At 45.3% G+C, this 17,550-nt stretch overlaps 2 protein-coding genes across 6 annotated transcripts in view; one reads left to right on the forward strand and one right to left on the reverse strand.

Moving 5' to 3' along the window:
- The window catches only part of itsn2a (intersectin 2a), a 26,554-nt gene extending 12,177 nt beyond the window's left edge, over positions 1 to 14,377 (forward strand). The window contains exons 7-40 of one of the 4 annotated variants that reach the window (XM_058056368.1): positions 420 to 513; positions 2,480 to 2,622; positions 2,715 to 2,778; positions 2,837 to 2,974; positions 3,054 to 3,163; positions 4,096 to 4,358; positions 4,529 to 4,678; positions 4,758 to 4,898; positions 4,977 to 5,064; positions 5,130 to 5,269; positions 6,183 to 6,263; positions 6,485 to 6,846; positions 6,944 to 7,169; positions 7,256 to 7,428; positions 7,530 to 7,593; positions 7,971 to 8,188; positions 8,260 to 8,300; positions 8,369 to 8,535; positions 8,661 to 8,694; positions 8,776 to 8,897; positions 9,000 to 9,096; positions 9,171 to 9,362; positions 9,471 to 9,509; positions 10,940 to 11,061; positions 11,465 to 11,571; positions 11,655 to 11,838; positions 11,958 to 12,056; positions 12,134 to 12,301; positions 12,447 to 12,659; positions 12,755 to 12,876; positions 12,963 to 13,045; positions 13,120 to 13,203; positions 13,271 to 13,444; positions 13,547 to 14,377. In XM_058056368.1, coding sequence (XP_057912351.1) covers positions 420 to 513; positions 2,480 to 2,622; positions 2,715 to 2,778; positions 2,837 to 2,974; positions 3,054 to 3,163; positions 4,096 to 4,358; positions 4,529 to 4,678; positions 4,758 to 4,898; positions 4,977 to 5,064; positions 5,130 to 5,269; positions 6,183 to 6,263; positions 6,485 to 6,846; positions 6,944 to 7,169; positions 7,256 to 7,428; positions 7,530 to 7,593; positions 7,971 to 8,188; positions 8,260 to 8,300; positions 8,369 to 8,535; positions 8,661 to 8,694; positions 8,776 to 8,897; positions 9,000 to 9,096; positions 9,171 to 9,362; positions 9,471 to 9,509; positions 10,940 to 11,061; positions 11,465 to 11,571; positions 11,655 to 11,838; positions 11,958 to 12,056; positions 12,134 to 12,301; positions 12,447 to 12,659; positions 12,755 to 12,876; positions 12,963 to 13,045; positions 13,120 to 13,203; positions 13,271 to 13,444; positions 13,547 to 13,698 — 4,655 coding nt within the window. In that variant the 3' untranslated portion in view covers positions 13,699 to 14,377. The remainder of the gene's footprint in view (positions 1 to 419; positions 514 to 2,479; positions 2,623 to 2,714; positions 2,779 to 2,836; positions 2,975 to 3,053; positions 3,164 to 4,095; positions 4,359 to 4,528; positions 4,679 to 4,757; positions 4,899 to 4,976; positions 5,065 to 5,129; positions 5,270 to 6,182; positions 6,264 to 6,484; positions 6,847 to 6,943; positions 7,170 to 7,255; positions 7,429 to 7,529; positions 7,594 to 7,970; positions 8,189 to 8,259; positions 8,301 to 8,368; positions 8,536 to 8,660; positions 8,695 to 8,775; positions 8,898 to 8,999; positions 9,097 to 9,170; positions 9,363 to 9,470; positions 9,510 to 10,939; positions 11,062 to 11,464; positions 11,572 to 11,654; positions 11,839 to 11,957; positions 12,057 to 12,133; positions 12,302 to 12,446; positions 12,660 to 12,754; positions 12,877 to 12,962; positions 13,046 to 13,119; positions 13,204 to 13,270; positions 13,445 to 13,546) is intronic. The other 3 variants (XM_058056369.1, XM_058056370.1, XM_058056371.1) reach the window with 3 other exon arrangements.
- On the reverse strand, positions 12,309 to 16,550 carry fam228a (family with sequence similarity 228 member A). Of its 2 annotated transcripts, XM_058056382.1 has the most exons (9): positions 16,264 to 16,550; positions 15,998 to 16,074; positions 15,371 to 15,544; positions 15,242 to 15,307; positions 14,980 to 15,174; positions 14,839 to 14,919; positions 14,214 to 14,289; positions 14,042 to 14,135; positions 12,311 to 13,964 (listed from the first exon to the last, which is right to left on the reverse strand). In XM_058056382.1, the coding sequence occupies exons 2-9, from the start codon at positions 16,070 to 16,072 to the stop codon at positions 13,877 to 13,879; spliced, it is 849 nt and encodes a 282-aa protein (XP_057912365.1). In that variant the 5' UTR covers positions 16,073 to 16,074; positions 16,264 to 16,550; the 3' UTR covers positions 12,311 to 13,876. The 2 variants fall into 2 exon arrangements, with proteins under 2 accessions (XP_057912364.1, XP_057912365.1); XM_058056381.1 differs by lacking the exon at positions 16,264 to 16,550 and having other exon boundaries at positions 12,309 to 13,964; positions 15,998 to 16,221.
- Positions 16,551 to 17,550: the final 1,000 nt, after the last annotated feature.

The following is a 17,550-nucleotide window of genomic DNA, read 5'->3' on the forward strand; positions in this document are numbered from 1 at the left end:
CCTGATCAACTTGAGCACACTTAGCCTCCATCTCGCCTCCTCGCCTGTCCTTTGGCTGCACCCTAGTCTCCATCTTTCTGGCACGCCTTCAAGCGCAATATCCGGGCTGTCAAATGACCGTTCTAATGAGGCAAGTGTCAACTTTCCCGCCGCGAGCTTTGCATGTGCTGCGCTCGGTTCTGCGGCTGTATCAAGCGTGAGCAGATAAGATTAGACGCGCACGTGTTCAAGGCTGACCGTCTGCTTGCATAAGAAAGCACGTGTGGTTGTTTTCGAGATTCGCACCACTCGAGGAGATTTTAAAGTGTCTTCAAGATTCATGTTTTTTTTGTTAATATAGTATTTTATATTTTCACATAATCCTAACAAGTAAAACAAACAGGACAGTGTTATTAACATCTGCATTGTGTGTTTTGCAGGCCTTCCGCTCTCCGGTTTCTCCTCTCCGTTAACGTTTTCGCCACCTAACAGCATATCCAACGCTAACTCCCTTCTGGACCTTGGATCCAGCAGGTGAGACCAGGAATAAACCATTCCACACAAAAGGAAATCATTAAGGGCTTTATTTTACTGTACTTTAAGAGGTAAATACTGTCTAAAAAAACTGCAGTAAAGAGTTTAGTGTCAGGAATGAAAGGCATGATAAACAAGGAGAGGAGGAAGTGCCTCTTTGTACAAATCAGATGTTCCGACAGGAAGTTTAGAGGAGTCAACGGAGCGGAACGGGAATTGGCATGGTATCCTCTCGTAGATCAAATTACTATACAACATAGTGGCTGAAAATACACAGTGTCAGTTATTATTTTACAGCCAAAAGAGAACATGACAAGGAGAAAAAGGTTTGTTTTGTGCGTGGCAAAAAGTATCTAATATCCTTGATCCCCATGCTGGGTTATTTTGTGTCATAGGGAAACAGGTTGGGGTTTGGATCTGATTTCACTGCTTTTGTATGATGAATTCCTATCCATCAGAAACTTGCCTGGTGTCAAGACGGCCCCCGCTAAAGCATGTCAGCATGTTATCTATCATCGTTTCTCCACCTATATGGAGGTCTGGTAGCTCTAGTTCAGGGACAATCAAGTGACAGTCTTCAGGCAAAAGGGAGGAGCCGCCCCTCACCCCCTGACTATTGTCCGCCTGCTATGGAACTTCTCAAAGTGGCCTCTTTCATTGTTGTTCCTTCGGAAGCATTGTTTGACAGCATTATGTCATTGTATGGTCATATCACCTCGTACTTCGGTACATGATTTAAAAAAAAAAACCTTAAACTATATCAGGAAAGCAGGAAGTGAACAAATGTAACAGTTACTGATTGTAAAAGTAGCAGGTGGAGTGGTAGGATTTAATAAGCTTTGCTTCTTCCTACTCCTTTGTGGAACTGTGAACTGATTATGTGATGCATTCAATTGTAATCTGATGCATGTTCAAATGAAATAAAACCATTACCATTACCATATACTATAAAATAACTGGTTACAAATTCATTCATTCATTCATTTTCTACCGCTTTTTCCTCACGAGGGTCGTGGGGGTGCTGGAGCCTATCCCAGCTGTCTTTGGGCGAGAGGCGGGGTACACCCTGGACTGGTGGCCAGCCAATCACAGGGCACATATAGACAAACAACCATTCACACTCACATTCATACCTATGGACAATTTGGAGTGGCCAATTAACCTAGCATGTTTTTGGAATGTGGGAGGAAACCGGAGTACCCGGAGAAAACCCACGCATGCACGGGGAGAACATGCAAACTCCACACAGAGATGGTTGAGGGTGGAATTGAACCCTGGTCTCCTAGCTGTGAGGTCTGCACGCTAACCACTAGACCGCCGTGCCGCCCTGGTTACAAATTTTTGTAATGAATTATGTTTAATTAACACCCTACAGCAGGGGTCTCAAACTTGCGGCCCACGGGCCGCATTTGGCCCGGGGGCGCTGGCTTGAGGCCCCCGCCTTGATGCCAAAGTTTAATGTTGAAATGACAGCTTAAAGCTGTGTGCGCACCGGACACAATTAACATGATTTTGCCCCGCCCATACTGTTACCCTACCCTGTTACCCCGCCTTGTTTTGCTTTGGATTAGCAATGAAGCTAAAGGCTTATGACGCTGGGTACAAATAAATGCGACTGTAACGGTAAAGTTAACTTCAGCCAGCCTGTGTATCCTGAAGGTGGAATAAAAAGGAGGCGTTTATGTATTCTTTTGAATGGCCATTCCTTCTGGTAAGGCATCTAATAGAGCAGAGGGCAGAGGAAGGAAAGGAAGAAAAGCGTGGCTCGTAGGAAGGTGTAGGCAACAACAAAACAAGAGCAGGTAATTGTAGAGTGGGCTGCCACATTTCACGGTGATAGTTTGATTATGTGATGCATTCAATTTTAATCTGATGCATGTTCAAATGAAATAAAACCATTACCATTACACAATACGGCATTATCCATACAAGCACTCAATGAAAAAAAACATAATGTGTGTTTTAGTTCCAACTCCTCCTCCACCACATCGCTAGCCAGTAACTCTCCCAAGACGGCGTCCAGCGACTGGGCCGTGCCGCAAGCTTCCAGACTGAAGTACCGTCAGCAGTTCAACACGCTGGACAAGCTCATGAGTGGCTACTTGTCGGGTACGCACTAAATAAACACAATTGACTGCTCAAGTGCCGCCGTTGGCAGTCCAATTTAAAGGAATAAGAAATGTGTGCTGTGTTTTATTTAGGCCCTCAAGTGAGGAACGCGTTGATTGCATCCAATCTGACGCAGACGCAGCTGGCTACAATCTGGTAAGGAGAGCTTTATTTACTGTATGACGCGGCATTTTGACGTATGGCATACATGCAGGAACCTCGCTGACGTGGACAAGGACGGCCAGCTGCGGGCCGACGAGTTCATCCTAGCGATGCACCTGGTGGACATGGCCAAAACCGGCCGGCCGCTACCGCTCACGTTGCCCCAAGACCTGGTGCCGCCTCCTCTTCGGTACCTCACGCGGCAGAATGACTGTACATGTCTGTGATATGAAACTATACGTAGAAACATGCGTGGATTCTGATTTCAGAGGAGGAATCAAGTCCAGTGAGCTTGTTAACGGCACCGGATCTTACGGCGGTAGTCCCACTTTAGTCGACCCACTGGAGGTAGAACCTGCGCAGAAGACCAAGAGCGGCGGTATGTTTGGATTTCTGATGATTAAATACCCGACTTAAATGAAACTTAGCTGTATTCCCTGGATTTGTTCTCATTGCCTGTTATTTTTAAGAATGGAATTCCTCCATCCATCGGTGTTCTTCCGCTGATCCGAGGTCGGGTCCTGGTTACTTGCTCCAGCTCCTTAATTGCGGCATTCCCAGGCCAGTTGAGAGACATAGTCTCTCCAACGTGTCCTGGATCTTCCCTGAGGCCTTTTACCAATCAGGCCTGCCCTGACCCCCTCCCAAATGATTTTTTTTTATTATATTTATTTTTATTTATTTTATTTTTATATTTTATTTATTATAATTTTTATTTCTGGCCCAGAAGAAAATTCATTACAAATTTGTACTTATATTTTTAGATTTAATTTGTTTTTTTTGTTTTTTTATTTGTTTATAATGAACATTTTAATTTCATTTTAATATGTAATATATTTTTTTATTTTTAGGTAGAAAATGAATGAATGAATGAGTATTGAATGTAAAAAATGTTTATTTAATTTACATTAATAACATTTTTGAAGTTATTAAATGGCCCAAGGATTTAAATGAACCTCATTTGCATTCTGTATAAATAATATTTAAAGTGATATTTGCGTTTAGTTAATTAATTTGATTTAGTTAATTTGTAAGCACAAAAAGAAGTTGCTCATAGTAAATAGTAACCTTTGATGGTGCTGGCAGCACTCATGCAGCCCCAGACCTTGGCCACGCTGGCCCCCCCGGAGGACACCGTTATTTTGCTGCCCACTCGTGTTGCCAGCTACTTAGATAATATTGGCTGTGTGTTGATAGTAAATCTATACTCTATACAAGCTGTACACTAAGTATGTAGTATATCCAGGTTGACTACTATAGTATTGTCCCTTGAGAAGATACCGAAAGCCTGTTCATGGGTTTTTTTTCCAGTATCCTTTGAGGACAAGCTGAAGGAGAATTTTGCCCGAGGTAGCGCCGAGCTGGAAAAGCGGCGTCTGGCCCTGGAGGAGACGCAAAGAAAGGAGCGTGAGAGGAGGGCCAGGGAAGAGCGGGAGGCCCAGGAGCGGAGAGAGAGGGAGGCCCGGGAGCAGGAGAACCGCAGGCGGCTGGAGGAGGAGCGACGCCTGGAGAGGCAGCGGGAGATGGAGAGGCAACGGGAGGAGGAGAGGCTGAGGGAGTTGGAGAGGAAGGAGGTGAGAGAAAGGTGGACAACAAGGTGGACCACAAGGTGGACCACAAGGTGGACCACAAGGTGGACCACAAGGTGGACCACAAGGTGGACCACAAGGTGGACCACAAGGTATCCCACGTGTGGTTTACGATGTACAGATATGAAGTCGGTGTCGGTGTTCCCTGCCTCCAGGCAGCCAAGCAGGAGTTGGAGCGTCAGCGACGTGAGCAGTGGGAGCGCAGCAAGAGGGAGGAGCTGATCAGGAGGCGAGAGGGGGAGCAGGAGGAGATCTCCCAGCTCCGAGCCAAGAAGAAGAGTCTGGAGTTGGAGTTGGAGGCTGTGGTGAGACTTTCCCGCCCGGCGGTGCTACTGCGGGGGAGCAGATGATGCGTGGATGTTCACATGTCCGTCCCCATTTCAGGGCAACAAGCACAAACAGATCTCCGACCGCCTCCGAGATGCTCAAAGCAAGAGGAGGATCCAGAAAGCGGAAGTGGACCTCATCAATCAGAAGAGAGACGCGCGCATCGTGGAGATCAACACCCTGCAGCTTCAGTTTGAGGTGGAAATGAACATCATGATACTTCCTGCTCCGTTTGACACTGGCTGGAGATTAACGCTTGTGTCTGCACCTCCTCAGGAATGGCAGAGGAAGCTCTCCTTGCTGGTTCCAGAGCAGCAGAAGCTGAACGAGAAGCTGAGGAACATGAACCTAAACAAAATGTCATGTAAGTGCAGGTCAAAAAGTGCTGACTGAATAACCGTTTTAATGATGCCCCTTGGCGTCTCACAGCGGCGACCTTGGCCTCGCTGGCCGTGAACGTGGCTGACAAAGGCGTCAACTGTCGGAAACTGAAAGACCAGCTCGACGCTCTGGAGAAGGAAACCACCGACAAGCTGGCCCAGATGGAGCAGTACAACAAGGACCTGAAGGTCAGGGCTTCTTCATCATCATTGCGTCACTTCTGCGTATAGGAAGTATGATTAACGTCAAATATACTACAATTCAAATAAGGTATGCAGTACCAGTCACATTTAAACCGGTCCTGTATATTTTTATCTTAACTGTATTTCATTCTTTTAACATAGAATACAGTCGGCCATGTTGTTTTGAACATCGCTACATCATTCTTATGAAAAGTTATGTAATAACTTTGTGGTGTTTCGTGGTGGACTGCGGCCTATTTTTAGTTCAAAAAGTATTATATAAGTTATATGTAGTATTTTGCTCATGTTACATCACATTACCGTAACACTGGAGTCAGCCATGGCACAACCCACACGGTAGCGTGTTCTCCTCACATTCTGTGTGGAAGTGGTAAATTTTTGGCTTCAAAAAGCAGTTTTTTTATGCCCCAACTACGAAAATATTCAATTTATTAATATCAAATCTCACTTTGCGTAAATTAGCTTATGGCAGTTGGGTCTTTAACCACTTAAAGACGACAGACGAGGGATGTCTGTATAGAAAAATGTTTTTGTCTGCATATTTTGTATCGAAAAATTAAAAATAAGAGGGTTATCATTTGACCAAAAGTGTAAAAATGTAAGAAAAAAAAAGTTAGATCTACTCAAAAGTTTTGTTGTTTGTTTTACCTGGTAACACAAACCAATAAGTTAACTTCAATTTTGTTGACTGTCATTTTAGATTGTATTATCTTTCTTTTTTTATAATGTGAAGCTTGTCTTTCTGCTTGTAACTTCTCCTTAACGCTTTCAACCTCTTGTCCTTTTTTCTCTTCATCCTGCAACCCGGATGCTTGTTTAATTCCACCCATTATTATTCTTGCTGTCTTCCGTCCTTCCATGCATGTGATCCCTTACCCTCTTGCATCGTCACCATCAGCTGGGGGACATGGATGACTGTCTCCTGCGTGGTCTTCTGTCTCTGCTGGCTTGTCTCTGCCAGCTCTTCCTTCTCATTAAGGTTATCTCTCCTGCTGTCCTCCATTCTTTCTCTTGCACTTTCATCGTTTCCTTTCTTCGTAATGTTGCCATGTTGCATTCTTGCCTTTGTTTTCTGGTGTGAATTCTAGCCAGGATGAGGGTAAATACACACGCAACCTACAAGCACTACAGTCAATATATTGTCAAAGGAGTACCTCTCTTTGACCAAAGCTGCAGGGTTATTGTCTCTTCTTCTTTTAGGAGCTGAGGGAGAAGCAGGCCAAGCAGCAGTCTGTCCTGGACAACCTGCACAGGGTCAAAGAGGAGAAGCTGCGGGAGCTGCAGGTACGCAGGGAGGAGCAGGAGTGCCAAAGGCGAAGGAAGGAGGAGGAGGAGCGAGAAAGACGCAGGAAAGAGGAAGAAGAGGAGCGTGAGAGGCGGAGGAAGGAGGAGGAGGAGCGAGAAAGACGCAGGAAAGAGGAGGAGGAGGAGCGAGAGAGGCGGAGGAAGGAGGAGGAGGAGGAACGAGAAAGGCGGAGGAAGGAGGAGGAACGTGAAAGACGGAAGAAGGAGGAGGAGGACCGTGAAAGACGGCGGAAGGAGGAAGAGGATGCGGCAGCCAGGTATGATTTGTAAAATCAAGTCAGAAACATGCGTTTGCCAGTCAAAGATCCTCTATTATGAAGATGCTCTATATGACACTTCATTTGTTTAATACAGGCGGGCAAAGTTGGAGGAGGAGGAGAGGAGGAAGAGGGAAGAGGAGCGAGAGGAAGAGGAGAGAAGAAGAAAAAGGGTGGAGGAAGAGGCCAGAAGGCAGAAGGAGGAGAAGGAGGAGCAGGAGGAGGAGAGGAAATCCTCCAAGGTGACTCTTTACAAAGCTTTGTACTCTTTCTCGGCTCGCAACAAGGATGAGCTGAGCATTGACGCCGAGTGCCTCATTGAGGTTTGTTTCTTACACACACACACACACACACACACACACACACACACTTTAATGCGCTGACTAAAGCCGTATTGCCCGTCACGCAGGTGGACGAGCAGACTAAAGGCGAGCCCGGGTGGCTGTGCGGCAGTTACCGTGGCAACAGAGGCTGGTTCCCTCACAGTTATGCGGAGAAATGCTCCGGCCCCACCTCCGCTGAGACCGGCCCCGCCTCCCACGGTCCCCCCTCCCCTGGACAGCCACAGCTGCCCGACTCCAGGTAGTCGAAGTGGACACAAGTATTGGGACGCAGCCATTAATCCCACAACTAGCCATCTTTTGCGCTATGGTGACATCCCGCTTTCGCTTCTTGGTGTGTAGAATCCCAGATGGGTGTGAAATATCAGGAGACGGGGGCCTTCCTGTCCAATCGGATACATGCCAGGTAGGAAGCAAATCTGTACAGTGGGTGGGATTGTCAAGTCTAGTACGGTTTGCTTATGTTTACACATTATACACACACACACACACAGCCTACTTTTATATTTATAGCTTCCCTCTATGTGGGTCTTCTCCCCACAGATAACACACTCTCTCTCTACTACACTCACCAGACACATTATTAGGTACACCTGCAGAATCACAATGAATACAAAGTGGAAAAAAACAACAACTCCAGTTCCACTCCAGTCCTGGAGGTGGCGGTAATGCACCGGGTCAAGGGAGTCCATAGTAAAAATAAAAGGATGGCCAATAATAAACATGACAAGTGTGAAATGCATACTCTTACACGTTGACAGCCGTCGTCATTCCGTCCCTCAGTTTGCGACGCCTCTCCTGGCTCGGGTCATCTCCGCCTGGTCGCCCGGCCCCTCCGAAACACACCTCCCGCCCGGCGAGGGTGACGTCAGTAACGTTCCGCTCAGCTTGTCGCAGGGTGATGTTGTCAACGTGCTGCAGCAGAGGGACGACTGGTGGTTGGGGCAGCTGAAGGGGACGCGGGGATGGTTTCCCAGAAGCTGCGTCGTCGTGGAGGCGGAGTAAGAGGAGACGCATCACTTTCTACGACGTGAGATTGAATGACTTACATTTGTGTTGTTGTCGTTGAAAGCATGGAGGCAACGGACGTCGGTGATGGCGCTCAGCTGGAAGGTACGTTGGAGCCGGACGCTCCCAACGTTCCGCCACTTGTGACGCCGGCTTGTGTGTACCCACAACAGAATACGTGGCCCTGTACACGTACGAGAGCCCGGAAGCGGGCGACCTGACCTTTGAAGAGGGCGATGTTGTCATGGTGACAGAACGTGAAGGGGAGTGGTGGCGAGGATGCATCGGAGACCAAAACGGAGTCTTCCCCTCCAACTATGTCAGGCCTGTGGAGCCAGAGGTAACATGGTCATGTCATGGTACTAATACTAGTACTTCATGTACTGACTACTAATGACTACACCAGGCTGCGGTTAATTGGGGCGTTTACGCTACATACTAAATGTATCTCATTCATTCACGTAGATGTCGAGACCTGGGGCGCCCACTAAGAAGCCTGGTGAGAATTTACACACATGTACACAAACACTCAGGCTATGAGCAGAATATTCAGCCGTGCTCGTCTCTGATTGGTCGCCAGAGATCGCCCAGGCCGTCACCGCCGTCTTAGCCGCAACAACGCATCATCTGCATCTCTCCCCCGGGCAGCTGATCGTGGTCCTGGCCAAGAACTCCTCCGGGTGGTGGCTGGGAGAACTGCAGGTTGGTGGACATGACCACACAGGTGGCATCTGTAAAGCTAAGGTTTAGGGTGGATGCAGTATGCGTTATAAATATTACAAGTAAGGCATAATTCCGTTCCAGGCTCGAGGCAAGAAGCGTCAGAGAGGCTGGGTTCTGTCCTCCAACGTCAAACTTCTGGGACCCTCCAGCAACAAGTCATCCCCCTCACCCCTGCCAGGTAGACGACCACCACGCACCCCATCGGGCATCGTATGTATTTGTGTCAACGTTCTCGCTAATGGACGTCCTCAGTGTGCCAAGTCATCGCCATGTACGACTACACGGCCGCCAACAGCGATGAGCTCAGCTTCTCCAAGGGTCAGCTGATCAACGTCCTGGACAAGACCAACCCCGACTGGTGGAAGGGGGAGGCCAACGGCGTCACGGGCCTGCTGCCCACCAACTACATCAAGATGACCACCGAGTCGGACCCCAGCCAGCAATGTGAGTGGAACGGGGTGGGGTGTCTTTAGTTTAGCAGGAACACCCGTGACGTGACCCGTGTCGTTAGCGCTAGTCCGTTCCTTTAAAGTTCTTATTGGTCTACTTCAGGCACAGTCAGTTCTCCATACAAACGCAAAAACAACCACGGTAAGTTTTAATCTCAGTTCATCACCGAGGCAACAACGGTGAACACGGGCACACTGGGATCTTCTTTGCCTAAAATATTAGACATTTTTGGCCCAAAAGGCATAATAGGCCCCCTTTAAGACCACAAAAAGAGAAAATAGACGTGATTAGCAGCATGGAATCATTATGATTTATGTACGTTTATGATTGTGATACTGTTATTAATGCATGTGCATGCCCCGCATTAATATTCCTGCTATATTAATGTCTGCTGTCTCTCCCTCATCTGGCTCACCTTCCCCTCCTCCGCTTCATCTCTCCTTTGTTTCCTCTGTAGGATGTGGGCTTTCCTCTCCTCCTCTTCCTTCTCCTCCTCCTCCTCCTTCGTCCTCCTTTCGCTCCCCTTACTGCAAGCCCGGTCGTCTGCAAGAACGACACCAGCCTCGCTTTTAGGACTTAGGATGCTTTAGGTTTTGGTTTTGTTATTTTTATCTTTTTTCCACCACTCACTCGCTTCTGTTGCTTGACTTTATTTCCAACTAACAAAGAGGATATCCCTTGAAGTGGGCTTTAGAGACAGTTTAGTTTAAAGTTTAAAAAATTATTGAAAGACATGTATTTTTACCAATATGAATTTAATATAGTACTTAAGGGCGGGGCCAAAAAATCTGCAATCCATTAAAGGTCTCGTATTATCCTGTTTTTTTTTCAGCTATTTTAAATGTCACCATGTCCAGTGCGACCCATGGGGTATTTTTTATTGGCCTGCCCCCCAAAAAAAACAATAGCAAAAATGGGGAAAAAACATTTTTATAAGAATATATTAAGAGAAAAAAGTCGTACTAGAAAAATACTATTGCGATATTATCATTTTAGTTGCTTAAAGTTGAAATATTAAGGAAACTACCCCCGCCATGATAGTGTACTAGATACTAGTTAATAGAAATGGAAAAAAAAGAGCATTATTATCTTTGTAAAGGCAACATTTCTGATAGAGGATATCTTTCAGTGTACCCAAAGTCATCTAGTTTTCTAATTCAAAGCCCCCAAATCAGCCCATGTGACCTGTGCTTGGGATTGCATGGACTAAAAGAACCCGTCACTCCATCCACGTGACCTGACATCCCATCACCAGCATTTTATTTGCTGTGGCATCTCTGAGCCTCGAAGCGGTCCTCCGCCTCCAGTAGCACGTCAACTACGCCAGTCTTCCTCCATTCAGGCCTATGCAATCATGAACGGGGCTTTCTTTTCTTCCTTCTCAGCCATCCGCAACAACTACAACGTGCCTCACTCTTATTCATGGCTTGTGTAAATCATCTCAACCACTGATGACAATAAGGATCAGAATAAACAGAAAGGGATTTTAACACACACGCACGTGTGGTGTTTGTGTCACGGGGGACGGTGCTGGTGTGTATTGTGTGTTTGTGTGTATGTGTGAGAGACAGGGTGTGCTGACCTGAAGACCCTAGACACCATGACCCCCCAGGAAAGGAAGAGGCAGGGTTACATCCACGAGCTCATCCACACCGAGGAGACCTACGTGGACGACCTGGAGCTGGTGCTGGAGGTCCGTGTGCACACACACACATACACATTTCTCCTAGATACCTCTATTTTCTGTAGTACATACTATCACATTGTGGTAAAACTATCTTTGAAATGTGTCCATTGTTGCATTTGGGCTAGGAGGGGAACACAAGGAATTAAATAAAGGGAATAATCATCTGAATAAATAAATTAATGAATGTAAGCATAGTTTTTATATTATATATTTGTTTGTTTCTTTCGGCTATATTCATTTTAAGATTGACATGTTTGTTTTCATTTTTTATGGGTATTTTGTATTCTATTTCGCATATGAACTGTATATATCCTATTTTAGGAAATATCTATTCATTCAACTTATTTTAGTTATAAACATTTTGTAAACAATTTTGTGTATGAATAACGATCTGCGTGGTCGGTGTCAGGTGTTCTACCAGCCCATGTCTGACTCTGGTCGACTGACAGAAAGCGAGATGGCCGTGATCTTTGTAAACTGGAGAGAGTTAATCATGTGTAACACCAAACTCCTCAAGTAAGCCGCGTACAGTTAGTCTACATTCACACGTCCGCGTGGTGGCCGCCTTACCTTCATGTCTGTGGACGTTTGCTTTTCAGGGCGCTGCGTGTCCGCAAGAAGACTGGAGGAGAGAACATGCCTGTCCAGCTCATCGGCGACCTGCTGGCGTCTGAGCTGACGCACATGCAGCCGTACATCCGCTTCTGCTCCTGCCAGCTCAACACCGCCGCCCTCCTGCAGAGCAAAACACACAATCAGCCCGACTTCAAGGACTTCCTCAAAGTAGGACGGCGTTTCATTTTGGTCGTGACACGTTTTTGTGTTATTTCAAATAGCAACTAGTGAAAGAAACCCTTATCTCTTAACTTTTAATTGTAATTATTTGATCTCTCCTTGAGTAGAAAATCGCCACCAACTACCGCTGTAAAGGGATGCCGCTGTCCAGCTTTCTCTTGAAGCCCATGCAGAGAATCACACGCTACCCTCTGCTCATAAAGAATGTATGGAGCGTGCACGTGAACATCCCCATAGTATAACCTCTATTTGTAACAGAATGACAGAATGGTTTGTGGCACAGATCCTGGAGCACACCCCTGACCATCACGCTGACCATGTCGCCCTGAGAGAGGCTCTGGAGCGGGCCGAGGAGCTCTGCTCTCAGGTCAACGAGGGCGTCAGGGAGAAGGAGAACTCGGATCGCCTGGAGTGGATCCAGGGCCACGTGCAGTGTGACGGAGCCATCGAGGTTAGCACATCTTTTTCCGGTGTCATTCCTCAGTCATCTAACAGGCTCCTTTCACTTTCAATGGGTGGAGCTCTGTATTGACTATAAAAAGAAAAGGTGACGAATGCAACCCACCAGTGTTGACGTTACGTATGCTGTGTTGCAGCACTTGGTGTTTAACTCGCTGACAAACTGCCTGGGCCCACGCAAGCTCCTCCACAGCGGGCGTCTGCACAAGTCCAAGAGCAGCAGAGAACTGTGGGCCTTCCTCTTCAACGACTTCCTCCTCCTCACGCACGCCGCCAAGACCTTCTCCTCCTCCGGTCCAGACAAGCTCTTCAGCCCGAAGAGCAGCATCCAGCTGAAGATGTACAAGACGGTAAGCAAGGCTGACGCCGCCGCAATAGTGCTGTGTGGTTTTTGCATCAATCGGCAACCCCCAATCCCCGTTTTTTTTTATTTTGTCCCAAGCAGCCGCTCTTCCTCAATGAGGTTTTGGTGAAAATGCCGGCTGACCCTTCCAGCGATGAGCCACTCTTCCACGTCTCACACATCGACCGCGTATACTCGCTCAGGACCGAGACCTTGAATGAAAGGTGGGATTAGGCTCATATGATTAGGCACAGTTGACACTTTATTAGGTACACCTCTTCCTATTGTTGTGTTGTGTGTTGTCCGTCAGGGCGACGTGGGTGCAGAAAATCAAAGCAGCATCGGAGCATTTCATCGAGACGGAGAAGAAGAAAAGGGAGAAGGCGTATCAAGGTGAGTTGTGAGATGTTTCTGCGAGGGCGGTCACCTCTCTCTCTCCCTAATGCGTCCATGTTGTCCTTTTCAAGCTCGCTCTCTGAAGACCAGCGGCATCGGCAGGCTGCTGGTGACTGTCTCTGAGGCTCAGGAGCTCAAAGCCTGCAAGCCCAACGGTACGCTAATTCCTCAGAGAGACAACCTTGACATTCACAGTCACACCATCCTTTTTATCCCTTGCAGGTAAGAGCAACCCTTACTGCGAGCTGACCATGGGGGCTCAGTGCTACACCTCCAGACCCGCCAGCAACACCCTCAACCCCAAGTGGAACTTCAACTGCCAGTTCTTCATCAAAGACCTCTACCAGGACGTGCTGTGCGTCACCGTGTTTGAGAAGGACCAGTTCTCACCGGACGGTCAGTGGGAGTATTCGGTCAAAAATGAAGGACGATCATGAACATATTTTTGAATTTATACCTGTGAATGTGTAACTAATTCAAAACATTCTGACTTTTTAGACTTCCTGGGCCGCACTGAGGTTCCCGTGGCGACCATCAAGAAGGAAATGGAGAGCAAAGGGGCCGCCAGTCGGCGTCTGCTGCTGCACGAAGTCCCCACTGGAGAAGTCTGGGTCAGGCTGGACCTGCAGCTCTATGAGCCGCCCAAATAAGACACACTTCAGGCAATATTGTCAAAAAGACTCACATAGACGTGCCTTTACATTCTTTCTACTGCTAACATTGAAATGTGAATAGAATTGCCAATCACTGGTGAGAATAAATTGTATATACTGTCCATACTGCTAAACATTTGTCTTTGTTTGGGGCCCTCACAACATTAAAAGGACTTTAATGTTGTGTGGAGAACCAGCAGCTGTGATGATGGCACCTTCCATCCGACATGGCGGTCTCACGTATGTGGAACGGTACGTTCAATCTGCACAGCACATGTTAATGTGGATGTTAATGACAAGCATGAAACATGCATATCTGGTAGCATTACAACAGTCACACCTGTCGGCAGGGATGCTTTTAGGGGCATCCGATGATTGCACGTCGGCCTCGGGAGGCTGGGGCTCGCTCTGAGACATCCACCTGTACTGACATCCTAAATCACAGCAACATAGGATACATCTCATATATAACGGCCATCATGCATGTCATAGTTACTGCACGACTCCGGTACCTGCTTCACAGCGAGTCGTCCTCTTCAGCTTGGACCTTTCGTGTAATTCTGTCTCCTTCAGCTTGGCTGCATTGAGCTGTGTGAGGATTTAGTCAGCAATGGGTCAGTGTAAGCATATTGTAGAACCTCCGCCAAAGCTTTCATCAAGAGCCAACAGCAAGTTTCATTCATGGGGGTTATTGCCAAAACGTTTGGCTTTGGTGTGCCATTTTTAAACCCAATAAACATACATCAGTATGATCTCACTAAAATGTATTATTGTTCGTATTTTTATTATTTTATTTTATGTACTTCATTTACCATATTTATATTACAAAATTCATTACATTTTTAAGCAGTTTTTTTCTGGATTATTAAACCCAATAAACACACAGTATTTTCTTTAAGCTTAATCAGTGTGATTTTGTAAATTAATTTTATAATTAATTTACAAAATTACATATTTTTGTAGTTCCTTTTTTTACTCAATATTTTGTCCTGATGTCATTTGCAGTGATTTATTAATTTTATTTTATTAAATCAGTGTGAGCTCAGTAAATTGTAATGTAAATCTATTATAAATATACCTGCTGATGTATTGAGGATGACCCCCAACACCTTGGCAGAGATCACATGACAAACTCACCTTGCACCTGTGTGGCTTTTCGGTATGTAGGAGATACGGGTTATACTCCTTTAGGTCGCATGTATTGAGAAACACAAAGCCCTGATGAAGACAATCAACGTTAGTCAAAAATTTTTGTTTTGAAATATTTTCTGGACAGACCTTGTTGTTCCCGTGATGAATATACTGGTCGTATAAGTTCTGCCGCATGTTGGTTTCCAGCGGGTTGCACGTGAACATGTGCTGGTCCATTTTCTTCTGGATGGGTGCCCATACGTCTTCTTTCCAACACTTGCGCATGCGTTCCCTCCTCAGCACCTTAGCTTCTTCATGTCTGTTGAGGAGGCTCTCCAACTCCTTCAAGAGGACACAAGTCACACATTATATTGACAATTACTTGATACTTCCAATTTACTGACTATACCTCTCCTGTGTCCAGTAAAGGTTGCATTAACTCTTTAATCTCTTTGCTTTCAGCTTCCATTTTCGCCTGCAGGAGTTAGGGTTAGTGCTTCTGTGCTTCTTGGAGTGGCAGCATGGTGTGGTGCAGTACCTGTAGTCGCCTGGTGGAGGCGTAGGAGGACAGATGGCCTCTCCTTGGCCTTGAACCTTCTACCGACCCTGAGGGGTCGACCCTTTTCCCTTGTTTTCCAGACCCACAAGTGTTCCTCTTCTTCACTGGCGCACTCAATCTCACCTCTGACCTCACGCACTTTGGCTCTTGCGCCTGTAGAGCAACACCGCAACACTTTTGCCACATTTTCTGCACACTAAACAACCAATAGGTGACAAATTGAGTCAGTCAGTGAGTCAAAGATGGTGATTATCAATATTTATTGCATATTACATTAAGTAGTAATTAATAGTATTAAGGTCACATTGAAAGGAAAATAATTACTACATTACTTGGCTACAACTTTTTTCTTTGTACGAATTCTTCAAATTACAACTCTTTCTCCTAGCCGTTATTCCGACTTTATTCTCCCCATGCACAAACATTTTAATATTTTTTTTCCTTTTGTTTGTCCTAATAGTGCAACTTTTTCCTCATTAGCTAACTTTACTACTTTTTTTCTTTTCACTATGGCCCCAATTTTCCTAATAATATAGCATTACTTAAAAACTGAAGAACTTGTGTTGTTTCACGTTTTTAGCTACCTGTTATATTGTGCTGACCTACCTCGGATGTCACGAGTCCTATATGAAAAGGAATGTGGTAGGTGATTATGCCGCCATTGCATTTCTTTGACCTCATGTCTTTAAAAAACAAAATAAATGTTAACATCAAACATAATATGTAAAAATATGAATAATAAATGCATGCATTGCAATATTGTAAAATGCAATGTAGAATTGTTATCATCCATAGCTAAATTAAACTTCAACCTAGCATGTGATGCTAGCTGCTGAGTCACTCCCACAAAGCATTGCGTCACCGCTTCTTACCTTGGTGGACCGAGACTTATTAAAAGGTCGACGAAAGTAAAACCTTAACCTCAACCTAACATGTTTAAACATTCTCTCAAAACACTCTTATCAATACTTATTGACTTCTGTCGACATTATGTGAAGAAGGATGTTATTCGTCCTCCTCGCGCAGGTGTACGGGGCGGGAAGATGTCGAGCATGCACGTTCCCCCATTACCATGACGACGTCGCATGATTTGAGACGTCATAGCCCGCGACAAAGACCTGTAAAAGTAGCGATTCGCTTTAAAACGAGACTTAAAAGTACTTCCGAGGTTGCTAGCACCACCCAACAAGCAGTTTAAATGTTGTTTTTTGGATTCTAGTAGTTTTAGTTTGATATATTCACATAAGTGATACATTCACAGTCAAATGTCATGTACCTGTATGTCATTACGATATTATTATCGAGAATGCAGCTGATTATTTTCCTTCTCGGTGACACATTAGCCCTTGTTAGCACTCTACCAAGGTGTGCACGACTAGACTAGGTGAAAAGGTTGCAGCTTGCTGGCCCTAATGCGCTCTTTTGGCACCAGACGTGTTCTAGGTGTCCCTCCTGCAAGCTGAGAAATCACACCTGCTGACGAGGTGAGTGCGTAAAGGCGCACGACGCAGCAGCAGGGACGACATCATCACCATCACAAGTGACGATTGCATTTTGGTTTTGCATTTTTCTTACTTTTTTTTCTTAGTTTTCGCTGCCTGGTCCAGGTCGGGAGGAGATCACATGGATTGGTTTACTTATATAGCAGCGTGTATCGTCCTACTCTGGATTTTCTGCTTTATAGATGGTAAGACACTCTTTCTTTATACGTCAATATATACACTGGAACTGTCTAATGTAGTGTAATTTATACTTTTTTTCACCTAAGATGCTAAGAGATCCGCATGTTTTGTCAGTAAAGATTAGATTTATTAATTCTATTTATTTATTTGATTATTACGTAGTTTTTTTTTACTATTTTAATTATATAAGTTGTATATTTTTTCTTTTACATATTATTCCGTGAACACACTGAGTAATTTATGCTGTATTTAATCAATAATTGTAAATATTCATTCATTTTCCATATGCCGATTGTCCTATAATTGTATTATAACTTATTGATTTGTGAAATTAACGTTATATACTCAAATATAGTAATATAACATGTTCCTAGTCTTGGTCTTTAATTCTTAATAATGGCATTTTTAAGATACTAATAATACTAATTAACAAAGAATAGAAAATAACATGAGAAACTATGAGATTAAGGATAAAAA

Source organism: Doryrhamphus excisus, chromosome 19 (assembly GCF_030265055.1).
Source record: "Doryrhamphus excisus isolate RoL2022-K1 chromosome 19, RoL_Dexc_1.0, whole genome shotgun sequence".
NCBI lineage: Eukaryota > Metazoa > Chordata > Actinopteri > Syngnathiformes > Syngnathidae > Doryrhamphus > Doryrhamphus excisus.

Bases quoted from the DNA above. Each gene is read 5' to 3' on its own strand.
- fam228a (XM_058056381.1), bottom strand. From the start codon at position 16,180: ATGATAACAATTCTACATTGCATTTTACAATATTGCAATGCATGCATT. The intron at 14,290-14,838 runs GTGAGTTTGTCA...ATCCTCACACAG, and splicing joins AAAAGCCACACAGGTGCAAG to CTCAATGCAGCCAAGCTGAA. The intron at 14,136-14,213 runs GTACCGGAGTCG...GCTGTGATTTAG, and splicing joins GACGACTCGCTGTGAAGCAG to GATGTCAGTACAGGTGGATG.